Source organism: Phallusia mammillata, chromosome 7, assembly GCF_965637545.1.
Source record: "Phallusia mammillata chromosome 7, kaPhaMamm4.hap1.1, whole genome shotgun sequence".
NCBI lineage: Eukaryota > Metazoa > Chordata > Ascidiacea > Phlebobranchia > Ascidiidae > Phallusia > Phallusia mammillata.
In genome coordinates, this window is record NC_137258.1 from 5,494,418 (window position 1) to 5,510,715 (window position 16,298).

The window sequence follows — 16,298 nt, forward strand, 5'->3', positions numbered from 1 at the left end:
ACCTATTGAACCCGAATGTTCGTTTACAAATTGAACCCGAATGTGGTTTTCAGAAAACTAATAGGTACACGCTAAATAAATGAACTATCGGTGATATGAAGTAAACTATCTCAACATAGCAAAAATACATGCTCGCTTCTTGATGCCAAACACTTTATAGGGTAGTTTATAAGAAACAAGTTTCCATGTTTCAGGGATTAGTAGCTACGGCTCGCGGGTTAAAACGGACTGGCCAAACAATAACACCTTTTAACAGTTTACCTATACTTCACAATCATAAAAAATAATGCAATTATGTTGAGCCATTAATAAACGTAGTTTGCGTTTTCGTAATAAACTGTTAGCATTTTTCTTAGGATTAATTAAGCATATAGCAAGATAATCTATCACAGCTCGTTGTACTGACGATAGCTCGTAACTTAGTCTTACTTATAGTCATCTGGTCCGTCGTACTGCAAAATATCCCCGTACATCTCATGTTCCTGCCTTAACAGCATCTCTGTCGTCACATTTCGGGACATTCCCACAATAAATACCGTTTCCATACGTGATCCATTAAGGTAGAGTTTGTGCGCCCACGTCCGGCGAATATCGTTGCGATGTTCTTGGTGACTGGCTTTGGATTTCACGAAATTAACCATGCACCACGATACGTCTGTTCAATACAATAAAATTGAAAACCCTTCGTTGCTTTTTCCTTCAGTTTTGTGATATTTGTTTGTTGGTGATTTTGATGAGCGCACATTTACATAAGCTACATATAAAAATCCTAAACAAAAGTGAAGTCATAAGTAAAACTCACTGATACCGAGTATTCGATTTATGCGTCATTTCGTCATGACCTTTTAAGTTTACGAAGCATTTCGTCTTGATCATATTTTGTGTCTTTTTAAACAAATCTCTCTGTGTTTTGCTCGATTTTTACCTCAGGTACACGGGAAAATGACTGAATGTGTTATATTGGCAATGAGTGGACCTTCAAGCTGCCTGAACATGCGCAAATATGTTGAATCATCGGGTAATAAATTTGTTTACAACTTTGTAATTGACGACCTAATTCGAGTTTAACCCATTAAGTTTCCACCGAGAAAAAACGAGTCAGGGTTAAATTTTCTGCAGAATTTCAATATGGGGTAAACTTAATTTAATTTAACAAAGTCCCAAAGAGAAAAAATCAACTAAAATGTAATACGTGATTGGCTTCGGTAATTTAGGATATCATCACTTTAAAACATTGGCATCAAATAAAAAAACGTAATACAAAACTGTAATGAACATTAGGGAATTGTCACACAGTATGCAGAACTTTGTATAATTTGTGTCGTCCAACGTTAGGCAAACTCCAAGAACAAAGGCGAGCGTAGCATATCCATGAACCTAATGTACATGTTGACAATGAGATTTTTTTATGTGTGCATTTACGTCAGTGTTCACGTCACTAAGCGAGCAAATTCCTTCAGGAAATTACTTTTGTCAGTAAATGTTACTGTGGTTTGATTACTTAAGCCTAAATAAATCAGCAACGATGCAACGTAGTACGAAGGTTATAGCAGGCTTTGTACCACGCAGTGTAGGGTCTTATTGTTCGGTGGTGTCATTAAAACCAGTAAACACGCTTCCCTTCGCGAAGCTATGTTGTAGCAGCAAATAGTGGACTACTATACCACAACACAGGTTATTTGCCGACCCCTCCTGTCCATGTGAAATTGTAAATTACACAAACCGTATGCGCAAGTCACTTTTTTTCCCCATTCATTAATTAAACTTGCAATAACGTAGGCCATAACACAGAGTGGTTGTTTGGAGGGGAAATATTATTCATGGACTAATTAAACATTTGAAGTGTTTTGCACTTTGTTTTTTATTTGAACAACATTTGCCGGTACCGGTTAGCTATTATCCAAGAGTTTGTTTAGCAACCTTCTTTTCAGGTAGGTTTACGCTAGACAAACCATGCACTAATAACCTCTTATAGAAACAAGTGTCTATTACAGTATTTAATCTATACATAAGTTAATGACATATTTTAGTTTGACTTACTGGAATGCATTTGCTTACACCTGTCGTCCACACAATTTTGTGTATGTAGGTTACGCGGTTCTAAAAGAAATTGAAAGGTTGGACGAACAAAGTTATAGCCGATAAGCTTTTCGTCAAAATCGTATGTTAGGCGGTCGTGCAGCTTCACAAGAGCAGAAGATGCGTTCACTGTTCTTCTGTTCCTCAACTGCTGAAGTTCCAAAACTCTGCACCAAAAACGACAAAAGTGGTTGTATTTTGCTTGGTTGATCAATAACACGCCGTCCAATTGGCACAGGCTATAAAAATGAACACCATGAGGATGTTAGTGTGAGAGTTTTAAGCGTGCATGAAATTCGGATCTGAACATGATTTAAAAAAACGAAGTCCAAATCAGGCACAAAAATTGGTAAAAATGATGCTGAGCATGCAGATCTTGCCTATTTTGTTGAAACTTAAGCTGGAACTCAGCCCGACTAACAACTCTGGCCTGTGCACCTATGACCAGCAGCGTTAGTCCAGGATAAGCCAGGCAAGATTGTATGACTTACGTCGCAAAAACTCGTTAAAACGTCGACTAATATTTGGTATGGAGGCTTAGTGTTAAATAAGATTAAAACTTAGCTTTTTCGAAAAACAACTTTGCACATGAATGATAACACAAATAGGAACAAGGCAAGAGCACGTTTTGAATAAATCCCATCCCTACAACGCATTATGTACCATCACAGTGAAAACAAAACGTGACAGAAGTAACTGGTTCCGTTTTACACATGTAAACACGTTGCGCTTGTTCTAAACGAGAGTTTACATACACCAGTTCGCGTATGACTGATGGGTTGCAATAAATCTTTATACCTAGATCGGCAAAACTTTTGATAACGCATCATTTTGTGCAGGCCTTCAATAAACTTAAAACGCAAGCAAATTTATTGCAACCCATCAGTCATTATGACGAGGGTTTTTATTTCTCGTTAAAAAGTGCTCTACTTAACAGCTGATAAAAGTTGCTTGGTTCCCCCTATTTCAAAACTACATAATGTTCTCTCTGATGTATTCTACATAATGGGGTGGAGCTTGGTACTTTCCGACTACTTAAACAAGAGTTGACTTACCCTACTCGCTGTGATCCCAGTAAATGTGCCATTTGCATCCAATAAATAAACGAAGACATTGTGCAGATAAGAAACACGATAGCCAAACGAATCTTCGTCAATAGATTCATGACTGTGCACAGCACGTTTAAGCATACTGGTATAAATAACACCTGCAATAAAAAAGCGAAAACAATTCACTAAAAGTGTAAAGAAAAACTGAGAAATAAGTGGTGGCTAAAGCACAGTTAGTATTATTTATTCAATGATACTAAAATTTTAGGCGTGTAGATAAATCATTTCCAAAGTTTGTCTGACTGTTCAGGAAGCTGCAGTCTGTGACGAACCATTTGCGAAAACTGTTGAAGTTGGGTTTATTCTATAACCAATCTTCGCAAACACTAAATATTTTAAAACTAGTGTCAAACAAGCACGTTACATCACCCGTTCAAGAGTAACAAAATAATGCTCGGGTCTGGTTTCCACAAGCAGTATATTTCAAACTATTGTGTACACAATAAGCCGCAAAGTTACATCCCGAATGCAACTGAACGTATACTAACTACTGTCTGGTAAGCAGAAATAGTTGGGCGGTTACATGGTGCATTAATTACGACCTATAAACGACTGAACACTGTAACTTGACATATGCCACGAACCGTACAAGCTTACAATGGTCCCTCAGAATAAAAACGCAAAAATATGAAATAAATAAAGTACAATGCTCTCGTCTCATGATACCTGGCTTTATTCAGTTAGGTTACGTTCATTATGAAACGAGTTTAAATCAGATCTTAAGTCTATGCAAATATCGATCTTCAAACGTGGCAACATTGTCAAAATTCGTGTTCTCTAGCTAAAACACGGCATGACAAATAGTGCGGTTGTCAACTGACATTGCTTGAAACTTCCTGTCGTAAAATTTCCATGAACATGATGTTATGGTTTTACAGACTTCGAGTGTGAAAAACTGGAAACAACCCTAAAGATTCAAGTTTCTTCGGATGGAATTGATTTACATTATTTAGTCATCCTTGTGTTTGAATAAAAGAAGGCATAAACTTGTACCTGGGTATATATTACAGTCAACATTTATTAATTTTGATACAGTGTGTAAATAGTCGGAAATGACGCTGCCATCATCTAAACGTCAATAAATTACGGGTGCAAGCCAGTTAGGGTGTACGCATAGTTTTGCAAGGTCTTTCACACCAAAAATTGAACGCCTGATTTTTGTATTTTCCTGAAGCCAAAAATTGCTGAACGTTAATAGAAAAACTAGCTTACCCGAAACATTAGCATGAAAAAACATCAACATGAGGGGCATGTCCCTGAACGCTTTCGACGCTTATGAAAGGGTAATCGTATGGTTTTCGAAAAAATGCGTTTTTCAAATGTAAGCGTATTGGGATTACTGCGTCAAACTCAACAGAAAGCAAACCAAATTTCCATTTACAACCGAAGTTGTACCAGCTGGAAGACAATTCACAATGATAACGCTAAACATCACATTGTCATTTCTGGACTAAAACAAATCTGTCAGTGCTTTAACTAGATTTTAACATTCATTTCCACTGGCTTAAGAACCATTTAAATGACATTCCACATGCTTCTGAAAATCTGTCCTAAAATCTATCTTCCATCGCTGACTGTCATCGATTGACAAAAGACATGAAGCAGACACCAGCCGGAATACGGTCTAGGAGCTCCAAAGTTGTTTGATTTAGCTCACACAACTCAAACAACACTCAACGAAGCATGAATTGAATTTGGGTAGTGCGATGAAAAGGCATACATTGAAGCTGACAACAGTATTTTACATAAAAGAAAGTTTAAAGGTTAATACACTGAAAACATTTTCAGCATTGGTCTAAAAATATTAAGTAATACAAAAGACATAATTGTCTTGATTTCAGCAGAAATAAGAGACTGATCCTCAAGTTGACTACTTTAACACAAATGTTTCAAAACCGTGGAGAACGAATTGAAAGAAAAAAGCTCGGAATTGGTTTCAACCGAAACCTAATAGACCAAAATCAAATATACATATGTGCTACGCGTAAATGATTTGTGATGGTTATGTTCTGCGCGTAAATGGTTTTTGATTAATAGACTTTTATTACCAGTGCGTCACAAGTACGGAAGCTGCTGAAGTGGGGCTAAATTAAAGGTGTTGCTTTGTTTACGCACTTGTCAGTGGTCTGATTTACCACTCTTAGGGCTTAATGCCGACCAAGGATGCTCTCACTAATCCTTGTTGAAGCTATTGGTTTTTGATTGTGGTTTTCAGGCACCCCTTTCATTATTTGCGTTGGTTTGTGTACTAGGGTTTTTGTCATATGCTATGGCATCCAGAAGGGTTACGTTTGAAAGCTGTAACCGTAGACAAATTTAGGTGGAAAAGCTCAAGAACTAGACGTACACATAAGCAATGGCGGTGCAACGATTAATAAACGCAACATGCAGAAAACGGAAAAAATACATCTTTTATTCTGTTTTTAAACCTGCATGATTAACTGCATACCCAATACCAAAACTAAATCAAAGGCTAAAACGAACTTAATATTCATTTATATTTCACTATCGTTGTAGCTTTTGTTCTGCTCCGCGACTTTTTAAGGCCCTGTCGGGTAACTGACAAAAATTTTGACGTATTTACCTCTATGCCACTACGAACATTTTTACTGTACTGCAAACATTCACCACTAGCAAAAATGATTTTGTGATGACGAAGCCAAACGGCAACGCGTCTTCCTGTTGCCTTGTCACGTGACGTGTAAATCTCCGGTTCAGTGACTCAAACAAACAAATTAGAGTTGATGACTCATTACATCAAATGGTCGTTATTCGTACTGGACTATAAACAAGCGGAGTCAGAACGTCAAGGGTGGACCAAGGCGAGTTTTTAGGGCACAGGTTGGTAAGTATGTTTTACAAGCATAAGAATACCCACAATTATGACCACTTTATTATGACTCTATAGCCTTCATCAAAAACGATATGGTGACAAAACATTCCCAGTGGTTGGAAAATTGTTTGGTCAGACTTAACATTACTCAGAATTTCCGTACAGGTGATTGGCTTTCAAAACCTAGGCCTACCTCAAATCGTTCGCCATTCCGTAACACTGAAATCGCACACCAAGTTTCTGTCAAAATTAAATTGATAATTATATTCCATTTATTCAAATACCGAGTTTTTCGAAATTGAACTATATTTTTCGAAATTGAACTCTATCACCCTATGGGTGATTCTTCCACACAAACAAAAATATTCATAAAAGGTTTTCAAGGCTGTCGCTTGTGGAATAATGCGATAAGTTTAAAAAGTGCACGAGAACCTTACTAAATTAGAAAGTGGCATGAAGCTGCTGATCGGCGATAACACCAGTCAGCAGAACCTTAAGGACACAGTTTGCGACTGCCAAATGATAGAGACCAAGGCTTGAGCTCGTTATACATGGTTTCTTCATTAAAGCGAGCGCATAAAGCCTACTAAGTCTTCTGAAAGAGAAACCGTAATACAAAACAACTCATAAAACGTACGTTACGTAAAGAATCGCATATGGCCTCGTGCGAAATTTGTACACTGTGTTGTCTGGTTGTGCTGGTATAACAATCATTTGAAGAAAATCTGATTTGATTTCAACACACATTTCATTGATTTGTACAAAAACCAAATATATCCTTTGCTCTGCTGGCCCTATAAACAGGCTTGTCAACGGACATTCTCTGCTTTTATATAATTCTACCTTCCTTTGACTTATGTGTATTTTTTTATTTCCATCCAGTTTGCTACAAAAACAAACAAGCATGAATGCGGGGCAGGAATGGAAACTAACCCCGTATATAGTACACAAAAGAACAAACAACAACAATGCAGCGAGCAGACTCACATGTAAACAAAACATATATAGAAGACTCGTTGTTTAACATTCCAATATCGCAAACGGGCGAGAGTATGCCTGTCTCATAAAGAGATTGTTTTTAGTAAGCACAAAAGTCAAACGTTAAACCACAAAAACTTAACCATTGTGATATTCGTCTTAGTAACAAACATAACTAATACGCGTTATATGCTTGAATAATATCGACAACAGATGGAAACAATAAAGTTTCAGCATAATAGGCGTGGTCAAATCCTTCAAAATATTATTCCATATAGTTACTTTTAAATTTGTGTCTTAGAAATACAAACCGGACATTGAAATGCGCTTGTTATGCTTACAGTTTCCTAGCTGCAAATTTTCAACGTATTCAAATTCATAATAGATCTGACGGAGTGATACCCTCAAGCAAAGCCTTTATAGGCTACTCTGAGTCTGGCTTGTGTCTTAGTCTCAAAACAACTTTTTAAGTGACGTTTATCGTCTTCTACGCCTGGTTTATGTCTCACAACAGTTTCGTGATGTCCAACGCATTGGATCACATACCTCGTATCGAAACTTTCGGGTTTTGTGGCTTTTCGCGACACGAATGCTTGAAATTCTTGGAAGTTGTCTAGAAATACTTGCCTGCATTGAACATCAAGGTATTTTTAACATTATACTATCTAGTCAATTCAATTAACTGATAACATTATACGTGTGACAAACTCTTCGTTACAATCTAAACGGTACTAACTTATACACTCATTTAGTGTGCATTGCAGACAAATGAAATACACCATAGTCGGCCGTTGCTCGAAGGGTCAAAATAAGGCGGATGCGCCAATAGACGAGTGTTTGCCAATCTGACACCCCCAATACATCATTCTGAGCTGTTCATGTGAGGTAAACCTGAGACTATACATCTGTACCAACAGGAAGCACAAATTTGTTAAAAACAGGTTAATATTTGCCTCCAAAAAACATTATAAATGAACCAGAAAAATTAAGTTTAGCTACGCTTGGTAAAATAACAATTATAAGATTGCTCTCATACTCAATATTTACACAGCTAAAGAAAGATTGTTTAGATTACTTTTTAAGTTTGATCAAACAGTTAAAACAATTATCCAATAGGCGCCTTTCAAATTGTTTTCAATCTTGCCAAAAAACTTTAACTGCCGAAAAAATTCATAACAAAACAACTTTATCCAAGTTGGAGAGCTTGACATGAATTTCCTTTCAACTCGTGTCTCAATTACCGTGGAAATCTCATTTGTCAAGGACCGAGCCAAGACGCGGGCGTGGTGGACCTTAAACAAATGTTTGCCATTGTACTTCCATAACTCATATCTCCCCTCGACATAGAGGAACAAAAATTCGCAACCAAACGCGCCTTGGGAGAAAGAATTATCGCGAACAATTCAACCCTGGAGGTTTGTTTGAATCAAAAAAGAGTGAACCGTTTTCAAAACACACGAAACTAAATTCTCGACCAGTATGGCAGGGTTTGATTTTTTGTGTAATGTGTTAGCGTTCAGGAAAATCCCGACTTTAACCAAACTCAAACATTAGCAAAAATCAAATATGTTTAAGCGTTGCTTGGTGATGAGAAACTGGCAGAGAAGAATTTAATGTATTTACTTGCTTCTTCCGCGAGATTATTACTCTTAGTTTAAGCAATTACTATGACTTTGGCTACTCAGTTACGACTTTTACAATATTAATCTGTATTCCTACGCCAATGTTATTTTAATACTGTTTTTTTTGACAATGTAGTATTTTAAATTAACTGAGAAAGAATTACAGCTTGTATTTTAAAATATGATTACAAACTCACTTCAGCGGTGACTGCTATGTTACTTTAAAAATTCTAATGGGTCAAATTAGGTACGTTTGGTTAATTCGAAAGTGGTGTAACACAAAGCCCTTTGATCAGACGAGTAGAGTTTAGGCCATTTTCGCGTTAACGCTTATTGAAATATTTTTTACGGATTACGAACTAAAGTACGAATCCAGATCAACTTCTTCATGTCGTTTTCTGAATCAGGTACCCTGGAAATTTTGACGAAGTTCCTTCTGCTTGATGTTGAGCCAATTGTCCACCAACACAATCACCGTACTACCGCCACCAAGTGACTATATGCTTACAAAAAACTTGGCCAGTTGAGGAGCGAATAGAGTTTCTCTATTAACAGCCGATGCCTCAGACTATTTCCACAATTTTTGTTTAACTGTGTTTTTCAGTACATAATGTTAATGATGAAGCAGAAGTAATATATAAAAAGCAATATATGGAATATATGTTACACTTGTGGACATTATTAGTCTCTCTTATTCAACTAGAATAATTAAAATATTATCAACTTTTATTGAGAATAAACAAAACCAAAAGTTGCAAAGTTGTTTTAAACAAATACGACAACAGCCAGTTGAGATCAGACGTTTGGATTCACATAGACAAATAGGCCTGACTCCCTGAGGATGTTATGACTGAGAGTAGGAATTCCATAAGGATTCATGTTACAGATAACCAGTGCATTTCTGGTGACGCTATGACCCAGTATTGCTGTACATGGTAGTTTAAATTTAATGAAGGACTTCCCCATTGCTTTTTAATCAATTGTGTACCAGTGTGTCTAAAAAGTTACCTTGAATGCGAATATTTTCCGTTTTGTCGCAACGTAAAACAATTTAGCTGAAGCTAGATCATGCCAAAACACCCCCTCGGGTAATTTTATTGGCGATGCGCTCCGTAAACCCCGCTTTGAGTGTGTTAAGCCGTGCATGGCACAAGCGCAATGGTTGATGGCAATTTGGCAAGATTTTCGCTGTCCACTGGCAACAAAAAAGGCAACAATAGGAAATGACTGCTGCCCAGTGCCAAAAATAGTTTAAGTCCCGCACGACTGTGGAAGAGAGCGGTTGAAGAAAAAGGATGCCGGTTATCGGTACGACTAATTGAACGTTCGAGATCTAAAATGGCCAGAGGCCCAAGATTTAACCGGTCTCTGTTGTTGTATTGAAAAGCGTTCGAACTGCAGTGATAGAAGTTTCGGTACATTGAATTCGCCAGAGGCCAAAAAGCAAATTCAAGCTACATTGTATAATGCGTCGCTTAGTGCCTGTATTGTCACGTACTAGCCTTGTCATGTCAGTTAGCCTATGGTAGTTATTTGCTTATTGTGATGATGGTATTACTCATATCAGAAGCACAAGTAAGAGCGCAAGACAGTTGGCAGTACAGCGAGTTTGTTGCAGTGGTTTTGGAGTGTTCAGTCGTAAAATGCTTTCACAGCTTTCACATTCCACAGATTATTTTAGCAAGGCGACACTTTTTTGTCTAATCTTGCTGTCTACATAAGGTCTGGACTTACGAATGTCTGTTGCAAAGGTGACACGGCAGAAATGAGAGTTGTAGTGACATGTTCAATGTATAAGCCAGTTACGCTGATCCAAGCAATGACGTAAATGTTTTCTAGCGTACAAATGTCACAGAAAAAGCCAAGTATTGTGCTGTCAGTCAACAAGCCACGTAAAACCAGTACCATCCAAGAACAAATAATGATATTTGTAACAGGACACATGCGGTTTTATTTCTACCAGTTCATTTCTAACTCCAGCGTTCAGTAGATGCGAAAAATTCGTGCCATTTTTATGCAGTGCACAAAGTAAAGCTTTTACATTCACTTTAGACGTAACTTTGAAAAGGTTGTGGTTTAATGTTATATTTGTGCTAGTGGTAATGCATTGTTAAAAGTAGTTTTCAAACAACAAATTAGAATTGTGGTTCTTAAATGTTAGATACTGTGGTAAGTTAACTATTACCGCGTAAACTTAGTGTGATTGATAATGGTAAAAGTAGGGCTTCTGACACACTATTAGTCTTACATCCCTTACCCGTTAACATTATCGATACAGACAGGAAATAGTCGATTTACCTTCTTTAATCATCGTTTTTGCACGCTAAGGAAGTTTTTTAACTGTTAAGGTACGAAGTTCCAAAATTTAGTGCTAAATACAAAACTTCGACTAAAACGAAGGTAGTTAAAGGGGTAGATCAACAGAGAATACGGAGGAAAGGTTAAGGATTAGAATTTGGCAGAAGATTAACGAAACATTGGCACACTGTATCAACAGCAAGACAATTACTATATTGCAGCTGTAAAAAATGAATGGCCTGTGTTCAACCAAAGTCAGTGGGTCTCAGCCAAGACCTCAAGGTCAACAACAGTGTATAAGGTTGCTGTAGTGTGTGATTCGCAAAGTGTAATAGATTACCGCACTTTGGATAGCCGTGCACAACATTGGTTATTGTGAACGATTAAGACAAAACTCAAACATACGTAATTACACTGCCCATGCTCGAGGGTAAAATCCCCGGACTTCTAACGTCGAAAAGGCCCTAAATAAACACTAATAACAAGCACTAATCGGCTTTAGAAACCAGAACACTCACCGCTATATTTGTTGCGCTACGACCAGCAGACAATAGAAATATACAGCATATGACCAAATTTAGAGGTGTTTTTTGTTGTTTTGTGTATGTACAGGGAATGTACAAACCACAGTGAACAGAAAGGTTGAGGGAGCATCTTGACAGAATTGCGAAACATAGTGGGAAGGAACAGTCATAAAGCGTACCGGGGCATTACCGCATTTTTAGGATGTAATGCGAGCTTAAATTAGCAGCAAAGTTGCACGACTAGACACACTAAACGTTGGATATCACTTACACACCCCTAGCTATATAGTAACTGTTTAACGTTTCGGTAGAGAAGCACTTTCTACATATGTGTGTCTTTTAGCATCGGGTTTCATAGTGCTTTTTTTACACGCTTATTTATTTGATGTAACATGCGCTTTTAAAACTGTGATTGTTCCTGAACGAAAACCATTATAACCTCACATCTGGAACCATCACATTTATAGCAAGTTGTTGAGAGCTTAGTGGTTAAGCTACACCCAGCACAGCTTAGCAATCACGGATTATTTACCAGTCAAACCGGAAAATAGTCCGAAAGTTGAAACGAATTGCACTATAGCGATTGACAGGATTAGACACTTCCTGTTCGAGGTATGGCCAAACCGTGTCTGTTTCTAGTTGCCTAAAGGTTAAATGAGTGGTGGTTAGTCAAACCACACTGTACAAAAAATCATCTTTCAGTTTGTTAGTCCCAATACATAAGGTAAATTGCAGGTAAAAATATTTTGTAAACATTTACCACACGTTCTTTTCCTGAACCAACTTAAACGACGCTGACGTTTTACGGTTTGGGGAAACATTTATTCGTCAGTAAATTACAGCACGACGGAAAGTTCGATTCAAGAAGCCGGGTCGTCATTACATGCATTTAAATTATGTATCCGCTGGAAAGGTAGAATAAATAATTCACCATGGTTTTTGAATAGACACATGTGTATATACATTTTAGATGCATATACGTTTTAGTCCACACAAGCTGTTAAAATACATGTGTTTATTTGCAATAAAACCTTTTCGTTCTAGCTACGGATTCCAACTTTTTATTTACACACGTCTGGGAATGTATATGTGCAAAGGGTACTTGGTATTACACTTTATTATAAATTTGAAGCAGTACAATGACACTCAAAAGATTTAATGTAGTACACTTTAAAAAGTTTTCTACATTGTACGAAATGAAGCAGAATTTTTGTCTGAAACTTTTATTTATAACTTTACCCTCTTTTTGAAGGTTTAATATTTCTGTTAGATTTGACTGTTAAAACACAATGCATCCGTGACGTGAAGACTTGTAATGTCGGAGATTGGGACTGGATAAGAATGTCTAAACATACTGTGCTGTTTTTCTGTGCCCTAGCACCTTGCATCTTTATTATGTATGGATATTACCACTTTCTCCACTGTCCAACTATGTGAGTAAATATGATTTAACTCAGTTTTTAATTTGATGTTTTTATGGCTTCGGGGCGTTGTGAGGCACTGCGTTCGCAAATGCTGACAAATTATTCAAGATATAGGATAATGAAAATACTTAAGCGTGTTTGCACTGAGGCACTTGCACCTGGGTATAATGAACGTTGCCTGTAAACAGCATTACGAAAGATTAAGGTTAATCAGGATTTACAGAAGTAACGGTAAAATAACAAACAGTCCCACAGAACAGAGGTTCTCAACAGGGGTAACCCCCCAAAAACAAACGTTTGGGTTTAAAAGCAAGGAAATATCTACATGTATGTAACATTCCTCGAGAAACAAACCTGAATTTGATCTATTCTACTTTCACAGTGTAACTTAATTTTCATTTTTTCCCTATCTAGCCAGTTTTGCAGTACTTAATTTATTATATAAGGTACATAAGTCAAAATAGGAATTGGGATACATATCACCTTACAATTCAAATGAGTAAACGAAACAAAACGGTTAAGAATTGTTGTTTTATAAACTGCATTTTCTTATTGTTTCAGATACTAACGTATGTTGTTGTTTTTCAGAAACGTTATTCCGCCAACAGTGCATGAGATACGAACACACTTACAAAGCAATAAAAAAATTTTGGAAGTTCGAAACAAGTTGAAATTTATAATGGAACCGCCCAAGGTACTGGAAGACTTGTGCTCAAAAACGTGCGATAGTTCAGGTGGGTGCGAAAGTAAAAAGCAAGACAACTGTCAGATAACCCTTTTTTGCTCGCACTCATCCTGCTTGTGTAGAATTCCAGAAACTTCATTAGGTTATCGAAGAATATAATGGCCGAAATAGACATATATCGTCAAATGCTTTCGTAAAATACCGATGCCATTATCAGTAAAGTGCTAATCAGTAACAATTTAATAAAATGTACGAAGCAAGGTTAGCGATAAATTCCAAGTCTTCTATTTGGTCACATACTAATTTCTAAAGAGCTATATGTGAAATTCTGTGCAAAACGTTTTATTACAAACTTTAACGTTTCATACTGGGATGAAATTTGCTTTTAGATGTTCAAACGAAAATGGTGACTTTTGTTAAATCGGCGTCGCATCACTTCAAAAGACGGGAAACAATTCGCCGCACGTGGGCGTCAGTGCGCACCATCAACGAAACACAGTTTAGAACAATTTTTGTCGTTGGCCAAACTTTGTCTATAGCGGACGCGAATTTGTTAACAGATGAGCAACAAAGATATGACGATATACTGCAGTACGACGGACCAGACGATTACAAGTAAGTCGCAACTATGTCATTACTGTGATAAAGGCTTAAGATTGGTTGCTTCTAGTACTTAAAATACCTCGTGTCATTGTGGGTTGTGTCTCTCAAAAGTAAATCAATTGGAGTCATGCTTTAAGAAAGTTACACTACCACCAGCAAAATACCTTACGCTAGCAAAATTACTCAAGTGAAGATCCGGAGAAGAATAAATTAAATTTTGTATGCTTAACACAAAACCAAACTTTAGAAGAAGCAGCCACAGTGATTTCGATTAAGTGAAAAATGTCCTAAAGTTTTCCTGTATTAAATATTTAGACAATGAAAGTAACTGGAAGGTATGTTGCAGGAACATAATGCTGAAGACACTGGCTGGAATGCAGTGGGCCAATGACAACCTGCCACGTCACTTCTACTATTCGTCAGCCGATGATGACGTCGTAGTCAACATGGCAACTTTGAAGGTGCAAGTGGCTGCTGCACAGGAAAAGATGAACAAAGACAAGTGGAGCGAATTTCCTTTAGCCTGCGTTTATGGCATAATGCCCAACGATGCGCCGCACAGGGAAAGAGGCAGCAAATGGCTGATACAAAGAGATGAATACCCTTGGCATGTATGGCCTGTATCTTGCTATGGCGGTTTTTATACAACTCGTGTCAGCCTTGTTGCTCGTCTTTATGAGGAATCGAGAACATTGCCTTTACTGCGTTTTGACGACGTCTGGTTAACAGGCATAGTGCGTCAGCGTTTAGGAATGCCAAGCGATATGTTACTCCCACCAGGTGACGATAACACTGTGCATCATTTAGAGAAAGATGAAGACATGGACGTTGTATGGGAGAAAGCAAAGTCAAATATGATAACAAACAATGCTTGCTTATGTCTCTGATAGCCAGTATGTTTTTTGTTTTTTTATTTGCACTTGTCCACGGACAATAAAAAAGTTCTGTTATACGTTTTTTTTTTCAGTTGCCTTTTTTACTACTTTCGAACCTTCTGCTGAACCTTTTGCAATGTGTGTCAGTAGCATCGTGACAAGACAGCGGCTTTTAAAAAAGACGAAATAAATCGTATTTGCATAGAAATTGTTTTAAAGTATTGCCACGGAGGCAAAAACAAACCAATGAAGCTTGTGCTCACCAGTGGCAAACAATTCCGTCGCAAGTTCGTAGACAACTATACATCAACAACTTAGGCAAGCTACAAAATTACCACGAGGTACATTACAAGAATGACAATTTTGTTCTCAATTAAACTGCTCCTTTAAATCCAGCGTATCTAAGATTAGTTTGGTTTTAATGTCACAAGTATGTACTATGTTGACTTTAAACAACCCACAGAGCTCTGCTCATTATTATTGAAAAAAATATTGTAGTGAATAATTTCCAATTTGTTTCATGCTTATTGTATTGCTGTAAATCAGGGGTGGGCAACCTGCGGCCCGCGGGCCGCATGCGGCCCTTCAGTCAAGGTTGTGCGGCCCGCAAAGACGCTTGGATTTCAAAAGTACTGGCAAACCAGTCCAATTATTACATATTTTTGAGCTGATTAATGTGCCTGATGCTAGTTTTCTGCGATCTGGCAAAATGTGGCTAGATTTAAATACGAATTATACTTGTAGTTAAGCATATTTGGTTAGAAACCAAGGAAAATCACTTTGTGTTATACACAGGTGCGGCCCTCGATCCCATTTTGACATTTATAATTGGCCCTGCAGTAACAAAGGTTGCCCACCCCTGCTGTAAATAATGCGTTTTTTATTTTGAAACACCTCAAACAAGCCATTTAACAAAAGTATGGGACCCATGTGTATTTGCTTTCCACCATTTCTTATTCATTAAGGAGTTTTCCAAGACTGTAACTTTATTAGACAACATCCTTAACAAGAGGGGTAAGCATAACCAAAAAATACGCTACATAGTTAAACAGAATTTACGTGTCACTATTTGTTGGGTTTTGTACGATGTGAATTGCTACCATGTAGTTTCATTTGTAAATTCAGTCTGAGGATCATCTGTCAAATACGTGTCAAGATGTTTCGTCTGTTAACTATGCCACCCCCGCACTTTACTGATGATGACAACATAAACAGTTGAAACGTCTACATTTTTATAGTCAGTTTTTCATTGTCACAAGGCATTAACT

The 16,298-nt window shown here is 37.4% G+C and overlaps 2 protein-coding genes across 2 annotated transcripts in view; one reads left to right on the forward strand and one right to left on the reverse strand.

Moving 5' to 3' along the window:
* Positions 1-16,298, reverse strand: part of LOC145238216 (N-acetyllactosaminide beta-1,3-N-acetylglucosaminyltransferase 4-like) — a 49,133-nt gene that overhangs the window by 1,296 nt on the left and 31,539 nt on the right. The window contains exons 2-4 of the mRNA XM_080101320.1: positions 3,135-3,286; positions 2,041-2,246; positions 430-655 (exon numbers count right to left, since the gene is read on the reverse strand). Of these exons, the coding sequence (XP_079957446.1) occupies positions 430-655; positions 2,041-2,246; positions 3,135-3,286 (584 nt within the window). The remainder of the gene's footprint in view (positions 1-429; positions 656-2,040; positions 2,247-3,134; positions 3,287-16,298) is intronic.
* Positions 12,248-15,238, forward strand: LOC145239130 (beta-1,3-galactosyltransferase 5-like). The gene is made up of 5 exons (XM_080102413.1): positions 12,248-12,356; positions 12,696-12,876; positions 13,456-13,601; positions 13,942-14,167; positions 14,502-15,238. The coding sequence occupies exons 2-5, from the start codon at positions 12,785-12,787 to the stop codon at positions 15,040-15,042; spliced, it is 1,005 nt and encodes a 334-aa protein (XP_079958539.1). The 5' UTR covers positions 12,248-12,356; positions 12,696-12,784; the 3' UTR covers positions 15,043-15,238.